The sequence below is a fragment of the Dermacentor albipictus genome, chromosome 5 (assembly GCF_038994185.2).
Source record: "Dermacentor albipictus isolate Rhodes 1998 colony chromosome 5, USDA_Dalb.pri_finalv2, whole genome shotgun sequence".
NCBI lineage: Eukaryota > Metazoa > Arthropoda > Arachnida > Ixodida > Ixodidae > Dermacentor > Dermacentor albipictus.
Window position 1 is genome coordinate 81120995 of NC_091825.1, and position 24050 is coordinate 81145044.

The following is a 24050-nucleotide window of genomic DNA, read 5'->3' on the forward strand; positions in this document are numbered from 1 at the left end:
CGGCAGAGCGTATAAACCAACCCGATCGCACTCCGCAATGGCGGCATATCTAGGGGCAAACGAATACAACGCGCTCTAAGGAACCTCCTCCGTAGTGCCTATAGGCTGAGTCATATATTCAAGGAGCAAAAGCCCCCAGATTTTCTCTCTCGCGCCCGCTCTTACTAGCAATTCGTCAATGCGTCTAGCAAAAGTAGGAACAAGCCACATTGTCTGCAGGTGCATCATCCTGTGGAACTGTCTAAGCCAGCTTCCTGAGTCATGCAATGATCAGTGTGTGATAACACAGTCACAAAACAAATCTCCAGAAGGTGCATTGTAAAAAATTTGCTTATGTAGTGGTGCTCTTCATTTGATTTATTAAACATTCTGGTCACTTTGGTCATTCTGGAAACCTTTGGTCACTTCAACGCTTCATTTGTTGATGAATCATTCTTTATGTTAAGCGTGGCTTTAACATGTGTTGTCACTTTTGTGGCCTTGCTTATATTTCAATGGCGCTATGGTGGGTTGTAAGAAATGGGCCATAGGCATTGGTTCTGTCGGTGCAGCCAAACTTTTCAATATTGCGAGGATTAGGAACATTCCCGTTGATTTGTTCATTTAGCGTTTCAGGAGCCACTCAATCCCTTTATCATTAATACTATAGTAAAGGGTGTATTGTGTTCCTAAATTCATGTATGTGCCAAACATCCATCTAAGAAAAACTTCTGCGATAGTGTAGCTGGAGTCCTTGATATTATTCCGTCCGCAAATCTCGAACAATGTTGACAAGGAAAATTATCTTGGATCTTGCCAGACCATCGCGTATGTGCAGTGTATGCGTTTCTAGCCAGATCACTGAATCTCATCATCATTTCTTTGCACAGTTGATCTGGAAGGAAACCGACATTGGATTGCAATACTATGAATTAAGTTTAGCGTCAAGAGACTACTTAAAATGTCCCCTTTGTCCTAGTGCTTCCCCTAACAATAGTGCTCCCACAGTAAATTGACAAGTTTGGTAGGTGTTTCTGTCATTTTTGCAACTACTCCCTAGCCGTATGAACAAGTGGTACTTTTCGACACAATTTTAAAATGCTGATGCTTGCAATGAATGTTAAGCATTCCTGACTAGAAGTGCCGCCACTTTTTGAAAATTTTGAATGGCTTGTATGTTTGTTATCTTCGGGCCTGAAATGACCTGCCACCCAAGAAATTGCTTTACTAAATTATAGGGCTACGTTACACAAATATTGAATAGAACGTACGTATCATACCTTGCTCGTCAAGTCCGTTTAGTCTGTTGGGAAAACATGTTGGGGCGGCTACACAACGTCTCGCAAAATTTCTTGCAGCGGATATAAAACGCTTTTCAACACATCTGATAGCCGTTTCCAAAACGTCTTGCAAAACGTCTTATAGCTATTTTTAAAACGGCTACAAGTCGTCTTGCAAAACGTTTTATATACCTTATTTGGCGGCGCCTTAGATGGTCGTCACGACGGCTCCAAGATGTTTTAAGACAACCGACAAAGTTTTAGTGAGACGTCCTCAAGAAGTCTTAAATATCTTGCCCAGACGTCATGAAGATTTCTTGTAAACGTTTGTATTGATTTTCAAGACATCTTGGCGATCATCCCAAGACGTCTTGTAGACGGCCAATATACCAATGTGTGTTCAGTGGGTAAGGTGGCATCAGATAATTCCGTTGTGGTAACTTCTACAAATTCTTACGTAGGACGCTTCAATATCTTAGGAGCAGGACATTGCGAAGAAAAGCGTGCTTTGAGTCCCTTCGCGATAATACCCAGGGAATCTACTGCGTTCTTAGGGGACAGTATACAGCATAATGTTACCATACGGACTGCTGGAAAGATTTCTTGCCCCGTAAATGGAGGCGGAGATACGACCCTTTTTCTTCTAACGAGTCTATTGCTTTTTTCCAGTAGCATCATTTGTATTCATTCACCTCAGCGCGCAAACAACAGATCATGACGTCAGTCATTGGCTTTAACGAGGGCACAAAATGCTAGACACGGTATTCTTCGCTGCGGCATCGGCGGAGTGGGCGAAACGTGGAATCGCCGACTCGCAATCTGTGAGTCTCTAATTCGAATTCTTTGTTTATAAAATTCTGGCAATATATTTTGGAATTCTAGTGACTGACACCGGCAAAGCCCATAGTTGGGAGTGAGCCCATAAAAGCTATCCCTATGAGTCCCTCAACGGCGTAGCGTATTCGTAGTTATGGGGCGTAAAACCCTATCAATTCGGTTATCATCTAACATGTGAATAAACGCAGCTCGCGGATCTTAACAAAAATCACCATTGCAAATAACTGGCTATACTGCGGCCATGCGTGCGTCAACTACTGTTCCATATAAACTCCTCAACTACGCCGTCGGCACCATTACGATACTAACTTTTCAATTTGAGATTCTTGTGTTGTCTACAACTGTTGTAATCTGGAAGCCGCCTGTCTGCGAACGCGCGAATACTATGAAGCCCACATGACGAATGTTAATTTGACGTGCATCTGTTAGTAGAATAAGGCAACGCTAAACAAGTTTTGTGGAAGCATTTGGTAGGCAGTTACATTTGTATATCTAAACAAATTCGCAAGAGGAACGCACCAGGCTGCAGGTCAAACTGAAAAGAAATATCGTTTCATTTATTTGTGTAAGGCCCATGAACACGCACGTTCCATGAGCCTATAGATGGGCGTTGAATATCGCCGCTACAACCTGTGGCAAACTCCAGTGAGTACGGTTGGGGGATGAAATAGAGTCGAACTGATCCGACCCGACCCCGACGAGCCATCATCCACGCGCACAGAGCTACCGACCACAAAAGATTAAACACCGACATGCAAAAGTTTAAACAAAGGAAACATCACGGTACGTTTATTTGCAAAGTACCGCTAACGCCGTTGTTCTGCAAAGTTTGACGCTCAGGATTCACAAAACGTCCGGTGGTGAACTCCCGCACACGCGGCTGCAGGTCGAGAGTGAGTCGAACCGATTCGACCCGACGAGGCAAAGTCGACTCAGCAGGGTGGGCTTCCATGCCCTGACGCACCGGGCGTTTCCCCGGGCGTTCATGTCCGCGAAGTACGGGTACCGGATGTGGCGAATGTCGCACGTGACAGCGACCGGGGCTCGACAGCGGCTGCGTTTAAGCGCCGAGGCACCTTCTAGCCCTCGGCGCGATTCCAGGCACATCCTGGAGCACTCGTTGCGGGACCTGAACGCCCGGCCACCTCGGGAAGACGGGCAGTCACCAAACGGCAAGTCCCACCGGACGCAGCGAGCACCCTCGAAGAACCACCACTCTTCGACCACGTCTTGCCTGCAGTCAGTGGCCGAGAGTGTACTTAGCGTAGGCATGACGGCAAGCTGTATGAGCGTTTGACAAGTTTACACAGCATGCCGTGGACGAGCCACGAACTGGATCATACCGTTCGTCCACCGTTGCCATTGAGACAGCGAGAACTCGTCTGTGCAAATAAAGCAACTTCCTTTTCCTAAACCGAACCGCTTTCGTCACGCTACTTCACTCAGCCATGCTCGTGGTGACGCCGCTGTCTACTGCTCGATAAACCATGCGGCTGAAGCAGTTGCTGTTGGCAGAAGCATCGCTATCCGCGAGCGTTTCAACCGCGATCGCGCAAACACGTTAAATGCGCACCTACGCGACCGGAACCGTTTCGGCCGTTACTTTCATGGTTGACGAGCTACGCAGGCTACATATACCGCGCGAACAAGACAGCGAGTTCGAGCGGCCGCGTGAGGCCGTTCCGGCGCATCTGGAAGAGTGTGCGAGCAAAAAGTTGGCGTGCTGAATGTTACCATTTCATAGAGGAATGCGTGCTGTGCCACTCTCCCACTTGCGAGCCCCCCTTTCGGTGAGTGTCTTGCTGTACTTATTGAGAAAGCTTTCACGGATGTATGTAGTTGCATAGGCATCGAGCGATGCGTCTGTGTAGAGCAGGTGAGCTCTACCCTTTATCAGCCGGAAATCAAAGTGCAACAGGTCAGCGTCGAGTCGCCAATATAGGTTGGGTGACGCAAGGCTTCGACGGCTGTTTGGCTTTTGTGCTTAGTATAAATCTACGTTACTCTTTGGAAACCAAACCAGTTACCGGACGGAATCTATGAACGGAAGTCGTCAAGAGTGCGCAGCTGGGCCGCTGGAGTAATTGGTTGTCGAAATCCCGTCGCGGCATAGCCCAGGGGCTATGGCGTCGCGCTGCTGAACTCGACGTCGCGGGTTAAATTCCGACCGCGGCGGCAGCACTCCCAAGGAGGACGAAATGCAAGAACGCTCATGTACAGTGCTCACAGAATGAAATGCGTCAATTTAGGGCTAACTAATGCGCCTACTTTCGCTTCCACCGGCTGCAGGTCGTGTCACATCGACGTAATTTTGGTGCGTACACTTAGATAGGAGTCCGAGTCAGCTTTGGTGACCAGATTCCTAGCGACTTGACGTGGTACTCTCGAGGTCTCTGCACATATGCAGGGTTCTACCAAATGCTCGCTGTTGCGTTTCATTCCGCGAGCACTGTACATGAGAAAACGCAGCCGCTGGATGTGATTTTTTGGGTGTGTTCACACCTTGATCGCCATTGCAAAGTTCATATTGGTAGAGGTAACACGATAACATATGCCCATTCATTTCTACCCAAAACTAGCCGTGACTGGAACCACATGCCAGCTTCAACCGTCAGTATTACTAACCCAGAAAGATTACGCGAGCAACTCAACAGGTCATTTTGATGAACTTTTTTCTTTTTTGTTACATCATTTTTTTTATTCTTCAGCGCGTGTATTCGTGCAAAGCCCAATGACCTATATGACACCATGTCGTTCCATGTACCTCCTGTCAACATGCCATTATCTATCACTCATTTCTTTCTTTCTGTTTTTTTCTGCTTTTGTTTTAGGTAAAGTGCTTCTTATCAAATTAGTAAGTGTTCTTTCTGTGCCCCTCCACTCTACAATGCTGTAAAGCCTGGAGGGTACAATAAATAAATAAATAAATAAATAAATAAATAAATAAATAAATAAATAAATATGTGCACGCTAATCCTTTCTGTGCCAAGTTCGCGAGTTTTCCTCGGCACGCATTTTCTCCAAAATATGCCAATGACGAGTTTCAATAGTCCAGGGATTTCCTTTCGTCTACTGAGTGCTAAGGACGAGTGATAGTGATTTCATAAATTTATTGCCAACGTTGCTTTGTTAAATGACACCAACTTCCCAGAAAACAGCTCTATTTTTTTTTTATTTTTGAGGGCGCAGATGGCTGAAACGAAGACCAACGTCATGTGCTCTCGATCTTACACATGGCAACACAGAGTGAGGCGCATACAGTGACGACGGCCGCCTTTGTGATTGCCGGAACTGTGGTGCTTTTCTTTTTCTTTAACTTTTTTGTTTTTAAGCAAACAATTAAGACTTGGAAGCCTCTAGTGAGTCGTGGTCGCAGTTTCAACTTAGTACTAAAAATTGCGAAGATTTGGAGCCTCTAGCGACCTGACTCGCTTGGACATGGCTCAGCAAAAAATTACCGACGATTACGTTACTTCCTAATGCGAAATTTGAGCGCAGCAAATAAGCTGTTTCACCTTTTCGATAGATTGAGGCAAAGAAATCGAGCAACACATGTATGCCTCCGCTTCGGCGGCGCGAACGGCAGGGTCTTCTCGGCGGCGGCGCTTAGCCTCTGCTTCGGCGGCGCGTACTCCTGGATCATCTCGACGGCGGCGACGGTAAGCTTCTGCTTCGGCGGCACGCACCTCTGGATTCTGACGGCGACGGCGCTGGGCCTCTGCTCTGGCAGCTCGTTTAGCAGCAGCAGCAGCAGCAGCAGCAGCAGCAGCAGCAGCAGCAGCAGCAGCAGCAGACGGAGGACTTCCATCGGTCGTCTCGCTCATGGCTCAGAAAGAACTGGCAGATAATTTCGCAGTGGCGAACGGCAGCGGCAATTTCGGCTCGGGCGGTGCACATATACAGATCCGCCGCCACCGATCTGGCTCTCTGATTGCCACCGCACAGGGCGAACGGCAGCGGCAATTTCGGCTCGGGCGGTGCACATATACAGATCCGCCGCCACCGATCTGGCTCTCTGATTGCCACCGCACAGGGGTTGCATTGGAGGAGGAGCGAAGAAAGGAATTAAGTTCGAGCCGGCGCTTTGACAACCGGAGACTCGCAGGAAGAGGGGGGAGGGGGGCGGCGTGTACACCCAGCGGCAAACGATGGGGGCAGAAGCGCGCGCAGCAAGCGGACAACACGATAAAGGGAGGAGGGAAGAGATAGCAGCGACTGACTGATGCCGCTGACGCCGATAGTGAGTCAACCCCAGCTGCGGAGTTGGTTTCAGGGACAACGCCGCCGATGCCGACACAAACAATATGATACCCTCGCTTCCGCAGCGCTAAGAACCAGGTCTAGCCGTGGGAAGGTGGTCACGTATTCGTCGACGTGCCGGGGCCTACGTGAAATAACCGGCGCGTCGGCAACTGAAGTGCACCCTATCCGCCACACAAGAACAGGGGGGGGGGGGACCCTTTCCTCCTCTTTCTGCATGGCGGCGACGGTGTTCTATGCAGTCACGTTATCTTGACTCTCTAGCGGCGTCAGCGGCATCCAGCGGTATCAGTCGGTCGCTGCTAGCGCTGGGGGATGAAAGGGGGGCGGAGCTGGTTACGAGGCCGACGACAACGCCGACGACGACGCGAAACCCAGGAACGGACGCCAAAGAGCTGCGCTCTAAAAACACTTGGCTGCAGGCGCATCTGCGTTTTCCTTTCCTCTGTGCGCCAGCAATAACGCGTCGCATACAAGAACAAAAGCATACTTATGTTTCAAGAAATATCGCACTTCATATGGAGTTCTTTTATGGTTTTGCTTATTTGAAGTTCACAAACATTACCAAATAATTGACAGTAAGGTACAAACGAATATAACAAATGTACTGCTGATATTACAATAATGAAAACTGTTTACAATAAATCAGACAAAAAAAGGTCGGTAAATTTGGTGGTTTTCTGAAGAAAAAAGAAAAGTTGGCAGGGAAAGGGTTAAAGCATTCCAGCATGGTCAAAATTATACGGAGGGCCTCCTAATCATATCGTGCTTTTGGGATGTAAAATTGCCTAATTTTTCTGACATGGTGAATAGGGCAGATGCCATGGACAAAAAATATACACAGTTGCCACTTTTACCAGGAATTTCAGAATTTATTAGCGTATGAGTAGTGGTACGGATCGTGTAAAAATAATTTTACAGTCTAAGGTCACATAATCCGAAGAATTCAAGGGGGACCAGCGATATGAAAAGTTCCCAGATTCAAAATACGTGGGTAAGTGACAAGAAAACAGAAGTAACGCTTATGTAGAAGTAGCTACAGCAAAATACAACAAAATCATAGCTATAAAAAAAAACAGCGGTGAATACATAAAACGAAAAACACACACACAGATAATACAAGTTAGTAAGGGCTGAACATAATAAAAAAATTAAGATGACAAAAGGAAATAAATTCAGAGCTTTCTTAAGTGTATAACGGTCGACAATTAACCACTTTAGGTTGGGTGGCAAAAAGTTCCAGAATGAGATGGCTGTAAATGACGAGGTTTTTATGCCGTAATTAGTGCGAGCTTGTGGTAGTAACAAACTTGATTCCGACGCGAAACGCGTTGTTAATGTTTTCTGATAAGTCATTGTGAATAAGTTCTAAAAGGTATACCTGTTTTATTATTGTAAAGGACAAGCAGGTGCAATTGAAGAAACTTCCTAAGAAATAAAATGTTGTATATCCTGAGTAATGCAACAGCATTAGAAAGCCGAGGGCTTGAGATAACGATACGGATAGCCTGGTTTTGGATGTGTCGCACCGATGAAATGTGCGATGCTGTGTTCCCCCAGGTAGCTTACCGCAGTTCAAATTACCGCGGGTGAAGGGAAAATAGAGATATATAATACCTCAGTTGAAAGAAATATGACCTAGCTTTAATTATTGCACGAATACCACTAGAAGCTTTGTCTTGACGTCGATCATATGCAAACAAAAATTAAGAGTTACGCCAAAACGCAATCCGAGAAATGAAACCGAGTCACTAACAGAGATAATATTATAGGGCCTAGCGGCAGTAATACCAGAGTAAATATCGGCTTTTGAAAGGATCTGCTAATGACTAATTTATATTTAAAAGGATTTATAGTTAATTATTTTTGAACCAGTTAACAACTCCTTTCAGTACAGTTTAGACGTTAGAGACGAAACCGGTTTGTCTCTACAAGTTACCATATGTGTCATCAGCATATAACACGCAGTGTGCAGAACTTAAAACGTCAGGGAAAGGGGCGTATGTGTCCAAGCAGCCTCGACAGCAGATCGGACACATGTCCGTGGTTGGAATCCCGACCGCGGATGGTCGCATGTGGATAAAAGCGTAATTCAAGTGAGAAAAATTAAACCTTATATGAAGCTTTTGCACCGGCGTGCCAAAGTACGGGCGACATAGTAAACTGCTCGATGAATTTTTCGCTCAACGCGTCGACCTGCCTTCCCACCTTTCTAAAGGTAAGAGCCCTGTGTATGGGACAGGCGTTGGGTAAAGCGGTAAAGTTCATGCTCTTCGCCCTCTCTCTCTGTCTTAAGGCCTGTAGACCAAAATCCCTCGCTTTCGCAACCGCGCTTAGAATAGGCGCGATTAATCTCGACCCCCGTCGCTATCCGTCGACGTGGCTCGCGCGGGGGCTGCTGGGTCGTGGCGGAGCAGCCGACGACAAAACACAAAGCCATGACAGGCGAACACTGGCGGCAGGCATGCGATAAGAACAGGCTGGGCGTTATCGCGGTCGCTCATTCTGTCAGTTCCCGCTGCCAGCGAGATAAACATGGCTGCCACTTACAAGCGCTGCAGGGTCTAATCTGCATCAGCGTGCCAATCTGCGCCCACTTCGCGCGTGTCCCGTGTCGATATCGCTCAGCTCCCGCTTCTCGATAACGCCTCGTGTAGCGGCCAAGCCGTCTCCCATCGTTCCGCGCGCGTAAGTCAGGGCCTACATGCAGTTTGGAAGTAATTGCCGCGCATCATTGTACGCAGTGACTTGCATTTTCGGTGCATTGTGAATCCGTCGATTACCTACGCACGTCGCTGCTCTTCTTATATCGGTACTCTGTTCGTTCTGCAGGCAATACGTTGGTTTTATTTCTCGCTCGCACTCCGCGAGTACGTTAAGGATGCTTTCTATATATGCATGGCACGAGCTACAGCACAAGAACAGTTACATGGAGGTAACTGCAAAGTTCACTACACTATAGCGTCATGTTGCACACGTGCGGGTAATGCGCTCGCAATAGTGTGGCACCAGAGTGCAGTCTTACAGTTGGCGTCAATCAGTGAGATGCGCCATCGTGGTAGTGTTCCTGTGCTGCGTGTCCCAACGCGCACAGAGTATTATAGCTCTGCACTCGTTGAACCATATTCCATAATTAGGGATGGCGCATGAATATTTGAACAATTTGGTTTGAATAAATATCACATTACGGTGTCTTTCAATCATCTTTGTGGTTCAGTTGTGTTTCGTGCTAACCTTTCACTGCACAATTTCCTGTAATTAGCCAAACTGTGACACCTTCGAATTTGAGCGCAATATAGGCCTGCCATCTGGCCAGTTTTCCCTTCACGGTGCCGGCTGCCTCTTTGGCCTGCTACATCGACACAACAGTCGCCGTTATTCCGGTCCTCCCTAAGTGGCCATATAACTTGCATCGCTAGCGTTCTGTTCGGTGCTTATACTTTGCAAACTGAATTGCCGTAAGTGAGTTCATTTCTAATTCCTTTAACAATTAAACACATCGAAACTTGTTTTACTGAGCGATCTATCCTTTCAATCGTTTCTTCTAAGCTTTGTCCTACTAGTTCAAGCGCAACTTCTGCTTGTCTTGGATGGGCCTTCTAGGCGGCCGCCCATGGGTGGCGCTTATTGCGTCAGCTGCCACTACCAGTCAGGACCACACGAGCAAAATGCACGCGAATTTTTCGTTCTCCTGCCCTCTTACAGACTTACTGGCTACGGAGACAATGCTCAGTGGGCCGTTCGTTTGAACCACGCAAAGCTAATACTCGACGTATCGTCTCTATAATTTGGATTTTGCATACAGTACTTATTGCAGGAAGAAATAATGGGAAGGTGAGAGGGGAGGGGGGGTCGACCACACCCTTCGCCCGTCTTTAGAGCCGCCCTTGCTTTGACTGCGTTCCCCCGACTACGTAGTGCGCGCAGTAACTTCGTGAGTATCTCACCGCGAGCAGTCGGTGAAGAGCACGCTCTCGAAGCAGCGTTCGCGTGGCGGATCCCGGGCGCAGCTGTCTAGACAAGTGCCCAGGTTGCGGAACCGGTTGGCGCCGCGGTTGCAGACGCGCACGTGGTCTCGCTCGCTCCAGGCGCACGAGCGAGACCGGCCGCTGTAGTAGGCCTCGCGTCTCCCGTGCTCGCAGTACGTGTAGAAGCGGCGGCCGCACCTACGGTCCGCGGGCCTCTGCATGCGTGGGATGCGATGATTAAGTTCACGATAGCTGCGGTTTTAAAGCGAAACATTTTCTTTTTTTGTCCTTTCCGCCTATCTTGCGGATAGTATAGCAGTAATTGTCTGCTTCTTTAAAAAAAGAAGAAAAGCACGAATAAAAGGAAAGTAAGGACATTACTGTTGAATGGTGTCCGCACGGTGACTGTTTGGCTACATATAGGCTGACATGTGATGGCAGTGGGGTTGAAAGGAGATACAAGGATAGGCGATAGAGTAGGCGGAAGTTAAATATCTGCACCATATATGAGGAAAATATGTAATAAATAAATAAATAAATAAATAAATAAATAAATAAATAAATAAATAAATAAATAAATAAATAAATAAATAAATAAATAAACATCTATGTAAACATGAAGAGCCATAGTTCGCGTGTGTTGTCACTTTGGTGGAGTGTTTGGAAATCCAGCCCCGCACCCTGGCACTGTTTAGTTCATGTAGGGCTGCCATGATGCGAGGCACGAGGTGATCGACAAAGCGGTGGCTGGTACATTTAAAACTAATTAGAAATGAGGAAATATAAGCCAATATAAAAATTTTCCCATTGCGTAGCACGGGTAAACAGTGTACCAAAATGTTTCGGGTTGCGGAAAGAGCTGCGGGCCGCGTGTGAGGCATTTGATGAACACCATCAGGTTGCGCTGGCGGCTCGCGAGCGTCGGCAAGCGACTGAAAGCGGCTTGCAAGATATGAGTCAGCAGTCAGTGGCGACTTCTTGTAGAGTGCCGCGGCAATATCCCAGTTTCGCTTCAGCGCGTGCTTCTTGCTTTTCGCATATAAAGTTTCCTAGTGACGTGTTTATGAGCACAATGCGTTATATTCTGCTAATCCTGTAACAGAAGTCAATGTTTCATAAAAATTGGCGGTGGCTTAGCTCGGCTATGCCAGGTTATACGTAACGAAAGCTAAGGCATAGCATGGTTAGCCTTGGTTAATACTGATCGCAAGTCTAGGTTAGTCTGATTGTCTAGCTATGTTGCTGTGTTTAGCCAGTCATTCGGCGCGCTGTTCGTTTGTTTCCTGGGCGATTCGTTTCCTCTTCATCTCGTTCCGATGTCGATTCCAGGCCTCCTCCTGCTTATCAGAATTGTCGCCGTCCATACTGCCGCCTCAACTGTGGTTGCGGCGCACGCGAGCTTTCCTTTTCAATCCTCCGACATGTTATCAGGCATGCGACGCAGCTGGCGAAGCGAGCGGAGGCGAGCGCAACGACGAGGAACGCTGTGTGACGTCATACCGAACGGCGGAAGCGGAAAGGCGCGGCCTATGGCGCTGCGCAGCGGCGGAACACCCGTGGCTTGGTGCTACTAGTGGCGCATGCGCAGTAGTGACTAGGGAGCGAGAGAGAGGAATATCCGTGGTGAGGCGCGCGTTGTGACGTCATGTGCCTCCTCGGAGCACCGCCACGGCGAAATCGCAAGTTCGCGGCCAGTAAAGCTTTCGTTTTAAGAAGTCTCAGTTTCGCTCGAAAGGCAAGCAACGATTGTGATAGCAAATTAGCAGACAGCTATATAAAGTAAGGATAGTAGATATCGGCCGTATAAACTCGTAAACATTCGCTTACTAACTAAATTAGCAAGCATGGTGCCACGACCTCACAGCCAAACAAACACATCTCACTCGATGAGCGAGGACACTCGCTGTCAAAGCGATGGCGTGAGGAAGAGAGGCAGCAGCAGCGAGCGGAGTGACCTTTGTGCTGTTTCTCGCTTCAACGCGAACTAAGTGGCGAGAACACAGCTCACACGAAGTTATGAGCCCCTGGCGCATCTAGACTCTGTACTCAACGCAGGTCGCATTCAAGATAGAGCTCGCGCAGCCGCGCTCAGCCGCGTCATCCCATAGTCTCTTATTTAAGTTATATAGGAGGCTATGGCCATACGCAGCCACCGCCGGTGTATAACTCCCCTCTCCTGCTACCCCGGTGCCTTGCGCGCGGTGGAGGACCGCGCGGTTCTTCCCCTTGCGCGCAACAGATCAAGCCACCATCCTCTCACTCTCGCAAGCTTCCACCCGCACTTACAGCACGGCCCACGGCCACGGTGTTATCTCACTTGGACTTTACACGGAACATCACGGTGACGCCGACGGCGACGACGGCGGCGGAAATGCGCTTATAATTGCTATCGCAATAATAGACGACGTATTTTCAGCGCATACCGTTTCATTTTCGATGCCCAGGCGCTGTGCAGGTGGCGCCCTCGTCTCGGTCTTCTCTGGGCTCGACGTCTTCACTTTCGTGACGACTTCTCGAAGCCTGGCCGCCCCTTTAGTCCCAATCCTGGCCACAGCTTCTTTCGCCTCAATCGATGCGGCAATCCTGTTGCCAACCGCCAGGGTAACCTGCTCCGCCTCGCGTGGAAGGGGCGAAGCTTCTTTCCGATACACCTCCGTCGGCCGTTCAGCGGTCAGCGCCAGGGTGATCACAGCGGCAACCAGCGCGGCCACCAGCACCCCGATGCCGAAGCTCTGCAACCACGGCTTCTCCGGGCTGTCGCGTTCGTCTCTGTCCCCGCCTCGCAGCACGTGCGCCTTCGGCATAGCGTCGCGAAGTTCAACGCGTGCCTTGCCCGGCGGCGGCCCTTGGGAATAGCTCGGCATCGCTGGGCCTTCCGGGACCAACCTCGCGTGCGGGGGCTGTGGCCCTTGGCATAGACGCGACGCCGACGTAGCCGTAGGCGCGATGTTGGGCTCGCGTTTGACGTCGTCGCGGCCGAACCGGAAGTCGTACCTGGCGTCGCGAGGCCACAGTGCTGGCCGCGGTTCCTCTTTTGCCCAACAGATGGTCGGCTCGGAAGTATACCCGCCCGTGCACTCGGTGACGTCCTCAGTGCTGGACTCGAGGAAGGAGACGCGACGAATCTTTCGCCTCTCGTAGTCCACGAGGCGTGGCGGTCTTCGGATCTTGGACGTCGCTATCATGGCTCAGAGTCGAAAGGTCGGGACTGCGAACTTATAAGGCGGCTGCGCTTCGTTGCAAAGTGTCGCCGTCTTCTTCCTGCTCGACTGGATTTCTGGCACGCTCACGCGAGCGCGCGCGCCGCGCTACGTTTTCGTCGTTCGAACATTAGCTCTACTTAAACGTAAATTTAGAGAATTTCTATAGCTGGTTGCGGTAAATGTGCAGTGCATCAGAAGAAAAGTAAAATGCCAGCTACCACGGATGTCTGGCGATGAATGAGAGGTAGGCAAATGAGAAGTTTACAGTACTGCACTTTTTGTTCAGGGCTCTCACCATGGTTGGCGGCGCTGGTTAGCCCTCCCACCTCTCACGCCACCATATTGCCAACAGCCTGCATAACACGCTCAACACCCGGTTACGTCCACAGCCAGAGCAATGTGCTGACACGCGGTGCGGCATGCTTTTGCGTGGCCTCTTTATATGCGCAAATAATAAATCACACGCTACTGCATGCGAGATGCAGGACCCGTACAGGCATAAGCTATGTTTCGGTTTAGTGGGAATATTTTTTTTTGAAAAAGTGAATAATATAATAATAATATTTGGGGTTTTATGTGCCAAAACCACTTTCTGATTATGAGGCACGCCGTAGTGGAGGACTCCGGAAATTTCGACCACCTGGGGTTCTTTAACGTGCACCTAAATCTAAGCACACGGGTGTTTTCGCATTTCGCCCCCATCGAAATGCGGCCGCCGTGGCCGGGATTCGATGCCGCGACCTCGTGCTCAGCAGCCCAACACCATAGCCACTGAGCAACCACGGCGGGTTTGAAAAAGTGAAGTGTAGTGTCTCGGCCAATAGTATTGTTCCTACATCGGAATTTCGGGAAAGTGCTACAGTAAGACGGCTTGGACACAGGTTCGCAATTATGAATGGGCCATTCGCGGCCCGACGTTTGCTGTACCAATAAGCTACTCCGAGCGGCTACGGTATTTTCAGTCATTGCTTCTTGTGAGCTTTTTCACTGGCTCTACTCTCTAGCCATCAAGGAAATATCTTCAGTAAAGAAAAGAAAATGTTAGGAGTAAAAAAAATCCGTGATACTTATGTACGTATATATCGTCGGAGACAGCGGGGCCGCTCAGTCCTAGCCCGCAGGCCTGAGCCCTGGCCGGCAGCGTCCAGCCAAGGCTTGTATGTTGTTGTTGTTGCTTCAAAACATGGCTCACACCCACACGGGAAATCAGCCACACTAGCCTCATGCATAGGATAAAATACCAAAAGGGGGTGAAGGCATACATTTAAAACGAAGTATTAGGCAACTAAATGCTAACAGAAATTTCTTGAAGGTCTATACATAAATTTTGGATAAAATGAAATGAAAAATAAAAAAAATAAGGTAACGCGTCCCACAGTCGGTACTCTAGCAGCGGATCTTTCCTGACGCTTCGGTGAACTTGTGTACAGCAGTAATGACTGACCGATGGCTTGTGCCTAATTGGCAGGCGCACAAGGACAAGATGTTTGGTGTGGTAAGCGCTAAACCCCGTTTACTAGTTGGAAATAAGACGAACAGACGCAGCGGCAAAAAATAAATAAACGGTCCATAGTTTCTGGTTCATTGCAAAAAGAGAAACCAGATCTATCAAGGTAAAAATTTAAGCGGGGAATTCTACAACGGAAGCTTATTAAGGTCACCTCGCATTGTCGTGAAAGGCTTTTGCTCGTGTTCCATCAGAAATTTAGATGGATGGATGGATGGAAAAACTTTATTGAGGTCCATCGGAACGAGCATTAGCACGTAGCGGGCCTCTCCCACGTCGGGTCAGAAATGCCTATAGCTTCTCCGCCACGTCGCGGGCCCGTTGCACGGCGAATAGTTGGGCTTCAAAATCGGGACTGCGTAGGGCAGCCTCCCACTAGGACGACGTAACGTCTTCGGCGCCCAGTGGCAAATCATTTGCGGAAAGTAGGGATGAATTGTTACAATTTATAAATAGGAGACGTTCAAATTTAGCTCCTTTTTATAAAACCGAGATCAGGAAGAATATTTAATACTGGGCCATTTATTGACGAGGATGCGAGTGAGTCGCCTGAATTGCTTGAAAAGATTCCACTATGACCTTGGAGCAAGACAAAGCGGATTTTAGATAAGTTGTTCGCGCAAGCGTCGAAAATATACTCAGAAGGTGTGACCAATTATTAGGAGTTAAGTAGTGTGTACCAACAGAAAGAGCATCTGTAACAACTATTACTTTAGAATTCTGTGGACCCAATTTTATCATGGCTAGAACAATTGCCAGATGTGCCGCAAGTAATATTGGGGTATAATCAGCGAGACGGAAAGCAAAAGACCAGCTAATCTGTTTTGAAAAGATGCCAACTCCAGCCATCGCTAAATTCTTGTATGCCACCGCTCCCCCCTTCCTCGTCCTCTTTTCTTCAAGCACTATAGTCTAGATTTTGTGCACAACGGTGCCAGTTCCCACAATATATATATATATATATATATATATATATATATATATATATATATATATATATATATATATATCTTTATGAACAAGAAGAAAGGAAACCGAGGGGCCCGATTTTTACTAATCAAAGACATCACGGAAAACATAGGTGAAATTACTTGTAATTACTAAGTGAAATGTGCGATGCTCTTACCAAATGAGCTACCGCGGCGGCGCCGGTTTCCCATACATACTCTGTGGTTTTACTACTAGAACTAACTCTGGAAGTGTTAACCAGCGCCACCACTCACAAACCTTGGCAACGGATGGGGAACATCCCTTCTGACGCAGGCGTCACTAGTAAGTGATCTATGTGGCCGGTAACCGGTCAATAAGCCTACACATGCTACATGAAGGCATCGATGTTGCCGCATTCGAGACCGTCGTAATGCAATGAATGAGGAGAAAGGAAACCGAGGTGCCCGATTTTTACTAATCATATCTTAAGAAGCCAACAAACAAAGACGCCAATGACAACATAGGGAAAATTGCGTGTACTAATTGAATGAAAGAAATGATAATCGGAATGAAAGTGGATGAAACAATTACTCGCTCTCCCGTAATCGAGAGTAGATGTAAGCATGAAATGACAACCGGCAAAGCAGATTGGTGGGATATGGTACTAGCCACAACATTCAATTGGGTGTAGTGCATGTTCGCAATGGCACATCCCACAACACCACACCGTACCACACTGCATGCACCACGCCATACTGTGCACTGGTCCACATGTATGCTTCCCAGCTAAAAGAAGAAAACCGGCTGAAGGCGGCACGACAAGCAGCCAAGGACGCCATGGAGACAGAGCACACTGCCCAGCTAGAAGAAAAAAAGCGCCTGAAGGAGGCGCCACGCAGCGTGGCGCCATCTCTTGAGGGGACGCAAAACCCGCGCCGCAGAACTCACGGACCGCAGGCGCTCAACACTGACAACCATGTCTCAGCGTCAAACGATGACAATGAAGTGTACGGTAGGCAATCTAAAAAATTTGGTGCTGCTAAAGACAAAAACACCCTGTATATATATTTCCGATGGTTATAGTTTCGGGCGTGGTTCGCCAAACGCAGAAGGGCGATAATTCGAGGACGCTTAGAGAGAGAGAGAGATGCAAATGAAAGGAAGGCAGGGAGGTTAACCAGACTTAAAACGTCCGGTTTGCTACCCTGCACTAGGGGAAGGGAAAGGGGAAATAAAGACGGAAAGAAGAGCGTGACAAAAATGAAAGCATGAGACAAAAAAAATATGAGAAGGGACGAAATGGGGTCATTAGAGTCTTTCTAATAGGCCACTGTCACGTAGAAAAGTCAACAGAGCCTTGACCGACTTTTGCTGCGACGACAGGTCACGTCGGCATTCCAAAACTGACTGTTCTGAAAGTGGCCTGTCGTCAAGGCGCGCCAACGCGGTCGCTAGTGACAGCCGGTGCGCGCTGTATCGAGGACAGTGGCAAAGCACGTGTTCGATAGTCTCTTCGCCACCGCAGTGTCTGCAAGCCGCGCTGTCATCCATACCGACTCGGAAGGCGAAGGATCTTGTATAGGCGACACCAAGCCACAGTCGGCAAAGTACGGCTGTTTCGAGTCGAGAGAGTCCAGGCGGGGGTCGAAGTCGAAGGGATGGGTCCAGTCGGTGTAGACGTGTATGCTTTAAGCTGGGTGTGTTCCATAAAGTTTTGATGGCTTCATTTGCAAGCACACGAATTGTCGTTGCAGCGTCTGTTCTTGAGAATGGAATGGAGTCTTGTAAGCCCTCCTCGTGTGCAGATTGTGCTGCTGCGTCGGCAAGTTCATTGCCCATTATGCCACAGTGGCTTGGAATCCACTGCAACGTGATGTCGTGTCCTTGCTCGACGAGGTGGTGAAGCAGCAGTCTGATTTCCATAACTAGTTGTTCGTGGGGTCCTCGGCGTAGGGCAGAAACCAAACAATGAAGAGCAGCCTTGGAGTCAGTGAACACGCTCAATTTCCTGGGTAGTTCTTCAGAAATTACACGAAGTGCACAACGAATAGCAGCAAGCTCCGCGGCAGTCGATGTAGTCTGGTGAGATAGTCGAATCTTAATTGTGGAAGGTTTTGCAGGAAAGATCACCGATCCTGCAGACCCATTCACCGTGGTTGAAGCGTCAGTATAAAGATGATGATGCTCGTTGTAAGTCTCATACAGCACGAGCAGTGAAAGCTGCTTGAGTGCTGGAGACGGGAGTTGGGCCTTTGTTCGTATTCGTGGTACCATTAGTCGAACATTTGCTCGAGCCAAGCACCATGGTGGAAACGGAACTTTCGCTGGAGCTGTATAACCTGATGGAAGGTATGCACGATAAGGCAGGACTGTTTCGCAAAAGGAAGCACGTGGTCGATCCTCTGGCAGTGAGGCTAGATGATGGGCAGGGGCTCGAGCAAGGTGTCTTACGTGTGCTCTGAGCGCTTCCATGACTATATGGGTCTTGGCTGGGAAATCGTGTGCAATGGCAATTGTTTCAGCCGTTGACGAACACCGCGGCAATCCAAGACACACTCTAAGTGCCTGGGCCTGGACGCTTTCGAGTGTGCGGATATTACTTCTGCAGCTGTTGGTCAGCACAGGCAAGCTGTATCGCAAGTACCCAAGAAAGAGCGTCCTGTACAGCTGCATCATTGCATTTACTGAAGTACCCCAGACATTTCCTCCAAGAAACTTAAACACATTAGAGATATCTGTCAGGCGCTTCTTTAGGTAGGCCACATGAGGACTCCAGCAGAGGTCACGATCAATTATTACGCCTAAGAATCGGTGCGTCCTGACATAAGGTATGCTTTGACCGTCGATAGAGACATCGTATGATCTCATTGGCTCTCGGCTAAACGCGACCAATGCGCATTTTTCTGGCGAGATCTTGAGGCCTTGTTCATTTAAGTATGCCGATGTTGACGTGGCAGCTTTTTGAAGCCTGGCGCGTACTTGCGGCTGTTACGAACTTGCACCCGGTGCCACCAGTGTTACGACATCCAACCGGTGCCGCCAGTGTTACGAACTTCAACCGCTGCACCACGATTACGGCTTTGTGGTCCCGTAGCGCTCTTCACCCGTTTCGTGACAGAGCGTTGGTAGCGAAGACTCCGAGCCTGGCGTCGATGAGAATAACAAAAGGGACTTTATACATTATATACAGGTTATCATACAGGACATAAACGGATCGGCACTGGGGCCGAGAGCTCACACAAACGCGACTGTTCTCGCACGACGGCGTCCGGCGAAAACGCGTGACACATCTCACCCCAGTCGGGAGCGACCCTCTCTCCAGGTGGGGTCGGCGGATCCTGTTTTCGAGCGGCGTGTTGCTGCTTTTATAATCCCCGAGGCCCATTGTCACTCAAACGGCCCAATACAAAGTCAGCACACGACGGTCGTCCGAGGGGTCCAACCAGCGACCGCGCTGGCCACCCGGTTCAAAGTTCGCGCGCGCGGTGACCTCCAGGCAAGGGAGGTGCGGCGCCGGGCTGTCGGGCACACGCGGGCACGTCTAAACACGCTGCTTCGCCGAGGCTTCTCCTGCACGAAGGCGCAGCCTCTTGACTTGTGAAGGGAGAATTATGGCGCTCGCAGGATAGATTCTGCATCTTGCAGATTCGGAATCCGGGCTTGTGGTAATGGCACAACAGCATCCCCGCCCTCAGATAAGGCGCCGGGAAGACGAGCTGCCTCCACGTGGCTCGGATGCCAGGCGCGCACGTTCGTCAGGCTCGTCCAAGTTCACGTCCAGTGTCGGGACGCCAGGTAACCTCACGTGCCCAGGTCCGACTCGCCAGGACAGGAGCTCTGCTCACCACGTCGTCGCCAAGGCACCTTGACCAGCTCCGCTCGGGTCGTTCCTAAGACCTTGCTTCTCGCCACTGGTCCCGCTTGGTCGTTCTGCAGCTTGCAAAACCGACCGGCAAAAGGCAACACCCAACACGAACAAGTGCCCTCTGTCTCCCGTCAAACACCAGACAAGGCCATAATTCAAATCAACCTAACCAAATTGCTATCCCTCTTTTTGCTCCCGCTGCAACAAGAGGCAGGTGTACGATCTAGTACACAAGGCTCAAACAACCAGTTTTCAAATTAACAACACACCAAAATAGAAACAATTATTAATCAGCAATAATAACTACAAATAGAATGGTTCCCTTGAAATCACTTTGGACCGAAAACATACTACTGAGGAAGCAAATGAGGCCATTCATTTTTCCCGGCGATATTTTCGCGGAATCCGAAGCTGCTTATATTTGCGACCCTGCTTATCCGTGTAGCGGCGGTACAATAAGCCAGATTCCTTGCCAAATGAAACCTCCTTTTTTTTCACTCCCCGTTTGACGCTCTTCCTCAGATCGGCTAGTGAACAATCTTCCTGTTGTTCGCGAATCCGAGTTTCCCTTTCAACTGCAGCCTGCTCCTGCCAGCTGGCGGAAACCGGAGCGAGTGTGGAGCCCGCGTCGCCTAATTGCGGCGTCGCGTCTCTATCGCGGCTAGCACTGCACGCGTCACTCCCACTCACCTCCAGGACCCGCTCGTCTAGGCCAGCCTCCGAGCTCTGCCTCTCCCGTGACCGCTCGCCACTCAAGTTACCGTGATCGGTCCGTGTGCCGCACCGCCTTTCGCTCACCGACGCTAAGTCAAGTTCCCTCGACAGCGGGCGCGCTTTGGATCGCGTGGGGGCCATGTACGCCACGTCGGCAAAGAATGATTTGCCCTGATCCCTCAGCAGCTGCTCCGAGCTATTTGAGAAGAGGTAGGAAAATTGCTCCGGGAGGGCGGCTGACACAGCGGCTTCGGTGTTAAGTTTCCCAAACTCTCCTTCAATGATAACCGTTGCGATCGGTAAACAGACACTCTCCTTCTCGGCCACTTGCCGTATCCTAACGCACTCTCCCGTAAAATCACTCGAGGAGACGAAAGACGGGTGAACAACGTCCATAGTTGCTGCAGAGTCCCGCAGTGCTCGGCACTTCTTGCCGTTTACCTTAATTTCCTGCACATAGGGCTCCAATAGACGTATGTTCTTGTGAGTTTCCTGTATCGTTGCAAAAGCAATTCTCTCTGGGCAGCTTGCAGCGATGTGCCCTTGCTTTTTGCAATTGTAGCAGGTTAACGGTTTCCGTTTTTCAAAAGAACGCGTCATTTCGTTTCGCTGTTTCGGACCATCGTCATCATTCTGAGATGTATTCTGCCCTTCCCTTACAGTTTCTTTGGTAAGGGATTCGTCGTCCCGAAACTCGCGACGCGTGATTTGCTTCCGTTCGTCGGGCTTCCCGGAAAACCAATCTCTCCTATCAGCTTTTTCTACGCGCACTGCCTTGCTGTGCAAGCTGCGGCGTGTGTAATACTCTTCCGCTAACTCTGCTGCCTTGTTTAGCTTAACATCCTTTAGCCTATCTTGCAGCCAGAGCCGGACATCCTCATCAATGCAACGGTAGAACTGCTCCAACGCGATGCATTCGACAATTTTGTCGCGGTCGTCGAAAACCTCCTCGCCCTTCAGCCATTCCACCAGGTCGGCTTTTAGACGAAACGCGAAGTCAACATTCGACTCCTTACCCTTTTTTGCATACCGGAACCTCTGCCGGAAAGCTTCGGGCGACAATTTGTACTTCCGCAGTAGCGCTTCCTTCACATCACTGTAGCTCTCAAACGCCTCTTTCGATAAGCAAGTTATTACGTCTGATGCCTCCCCAGGAAGCAACGCTAACAGATTCTGTGCCCAAAGGGATCGCTCAATGCTATTCCGTTCGCACACGTGCTCAAATTTCACGAGGTATTTGGCCATATCCTCTCCGACGACAAAGGGTGGAAGTTGATCGCGTATTCTTGGAACATTAGAAGTGAGACTAGGCGCTGGCGAGCTATTTCGGGTCTCCAACTCTTTCATTTTAAGCTCGTGCTCACGAATCTCTCTCCTTTCCTCCTTTTCCTCCTCGCGACGTTGCTGTTCTCTCCTTTCCTCCCTTTCCTCCTCGCGACGTTGCTGTTCTCTCCTTTCCTGCTCGCAACGTTCCTTCTCCCTTTCCTCCCTTTCCCGACGTTCATTGATACCCGCCAAGGCCTCTGCGGCTTCCTCAGCCGTTACGTCCCCAGTCCTCATGACCTCAAGGATCGCATTCTTTCTTTTAGTTGAGCCCAACTCAATGCCCAACTCCTCACAAATTTCGAGAAGTTCCTTCACCTTGTACTTCTCCATCGTTCACACTGTCCTCCTGCTGTTTACCCTTTTTGAATATACCTGCCGTACGCTACTATAACACTACTAGTAAGACATATGCAAGTATATCACACACTGCCCTGTTTACCCCCTCAGCATCCCCTGGTTTTCAAAACACTCTTACTAGGCTTGAAACACACAAGGTTATCACAATGCAACACCAAATCCTTCCCTAAGCTACTATAACCTGTGTCAGAGAAAGTCTGGTGTTTGAGGTAAACTTCAGGCACTCACCGCGCCGAGGTAGCTGATGCCGGTCAATCCCGTAGCTGCCATCCAGTGTTACGACATCCAACCGGTGCCGCCAGTGTTACGAACTTCAACCGCTGCACCACGATTACGGCTTTGTGGTCCCGTAGCGCTCTTCACCCGTTTCGTGACAGAGCGTTGGTAGCGAAGACTCCGAGCCTGGCGTCGATGAGAATAACAAAAGGGACTTTATACATTATATACAGGTTATCATACAGGACATAAACGGATCGGCACTGGGGCCGAGAGCTCACACAAACGCGACTGTTCTCGCACGACGGCGTCCGGCGAAAACGCGTGACACATCTCACCCCAGTCGGGAGCGACCCTCTCTCCAGGTGGGGTCGGCGGATCCTGTTTTCGAGCGGCGTGTTGCTGCTTTTATAATCCCCGAGGCCCATTGTCACTCAAACGGCCCAATACAAAGTCAGCACACGACGGTCGTCCGAGGGGTCCAACCAGCGACCGCGCTGGCCACCCGGTTCAAAGTTCGCGCGCGCGGTGACCTCCAGGCAAGGGAGGTGCGGCGCCGGGCTGTCGGGCACACGCGGGCACGTCTAAACACGCTGCTTCGCCGAGGCTTCTCCTGCACGAAGGCGCAGCCTCTTGACTTGTGAAGGGAGAATTATGGCGCTCGCAGGATAGATTCTGCATCTTGCAGATTCGGAATCCGGGCTTGTGGTAATGGCACAACACGGCCGTGTCACACCAGATGCCCAGACGCAGATGTCATCGGCATACATTGATATTTTAACTGTGCTCGGAAGTCGTTCCACGAGACCAATGAGTACAAGGTTGAAAAGTGCGGGACTCAAGACACCGCCTTGTGGAACTCCATGGTGCGTATAGTATTGCGAGGTTGGGCCAGCTTCAGTGTTAAGAAAGAGAGACCGCCTATGTAAATAACTGCGAGTCCAACGATATAATGGACCGCCTAGGCCCACCGATTCCAATGCTTCAAGTATGGCGTCATGAAGAACGTTGTCGTAGGCTCCCTTTATGTCTAAGAACATTGCGACAGATAACCTCTTACACGACTTTTGGTGTTGAACATAGGTTACCAGATCGATAACGTTGTCGATAGAACATCGGTGACGTCGAAAACCAGCCATGGCGTCCGGGTAGATTTCGTAGTGTTCAAGGTACCACTCAAGTCTGGCGAGGATCATTCGCTCCATTACCTTCCCAACGCAACTTGCCAGCGCAATTGGTCGGTATGAAGTAATCTCTAAGGGAGACTTGCCAGGCTTAAGAAGTGGCACCAGGCGGCTGATCTTCCAATCTTGGGGAACGTTGCCCTCCTGCCACGACTCGTTATAGATATTAAGGAGTGTTCTTCGTGCCCGTTCACCAAGGTGACATAGCATGTGGTAAGATATGCCATCCGGACCAGGCGACGACGACCGATTACATAGGGCGAGCGCCGCGTCAAGCTCTTGCGTCGTGAAAAGCAGATCCATGCGTGAATCTCGTGAATCTGGAATACGGTTCAATGTAAGCGAACCTGTACGAGTTGGCTGGCCCGCAACCATAGCACAGAAGTCTTCCGCCACATCAATGTCTTGTCGGCGCTGGAATAGT

The 24050-nt window shown here is 49.5% G+C and overlaps 1 protein-coding gene and 1 long non-coding RNA gene across 2 annotated transcripts in view; one reads left to right on the forward strand and one right to left on the reverse strand.

The window, feature by feature from the left end:
- Positions 1-2849: 2849 nt before the first annotated feature.
- LOC135910768 (uncharacterized) lies at positions 2850-13623 on the reverse strand. The gene is made up of 3 exons (XM_065442856.2): positions 12748-13623; positions 10304-10539; positions 2850-3330 (listed from the first exon to the last, which is right to left on the reverse strand). The coding sequence occupies exons 1-3, from the start codon at positions 13507-13509 to the stop codon at positions 2940-2942; spliced, it is 1389 nt and encodes a 462-aa protein (XP_065298928.2). The 5' UTR covers positions 13510-13623; the 3' UTR covers positions 2850-2939.
- The window catches only part of LOC135910791 (uncharacterized), a 47129-nt gene continuing 26418 nt past the window's right edge, over positions 3340-24050 (forward strand). Inside the window, exon 1 of the long non-coding RNA XR_011514504.1 lies at positions 3340-3886. This is a non-coding gene — a long non-coding RNA (uncharacterized lncRNA). The remainder of the gene's footprint in view (positions 3887-24050) is intronic.

Bases quoted from the DNA above. Each gene is read 5' to 3' on its own strand.
- LOC135910768 (XM_065442856.2), bottom strand. From the start codon at position 13,509: ATGATAGCGACGTCCAAGATCCGAAGACCGCCACGCCTCGTGGACTAC. The intron at 10,540-12,747 runs GTATGCGCTGAA...CCACGCATGCAG, and splicing joins TGGGCATCGAAAATGAAACG to AGGCCCGCGGACCGTAGGTG. The intron at 3,331-10,303 runs GTGAGATACTCA...CACTGACTGCAG, and splicing joins CTCTTCACCGACTGCTCGCG to GCAAGACGTGGTCGAAGAGT.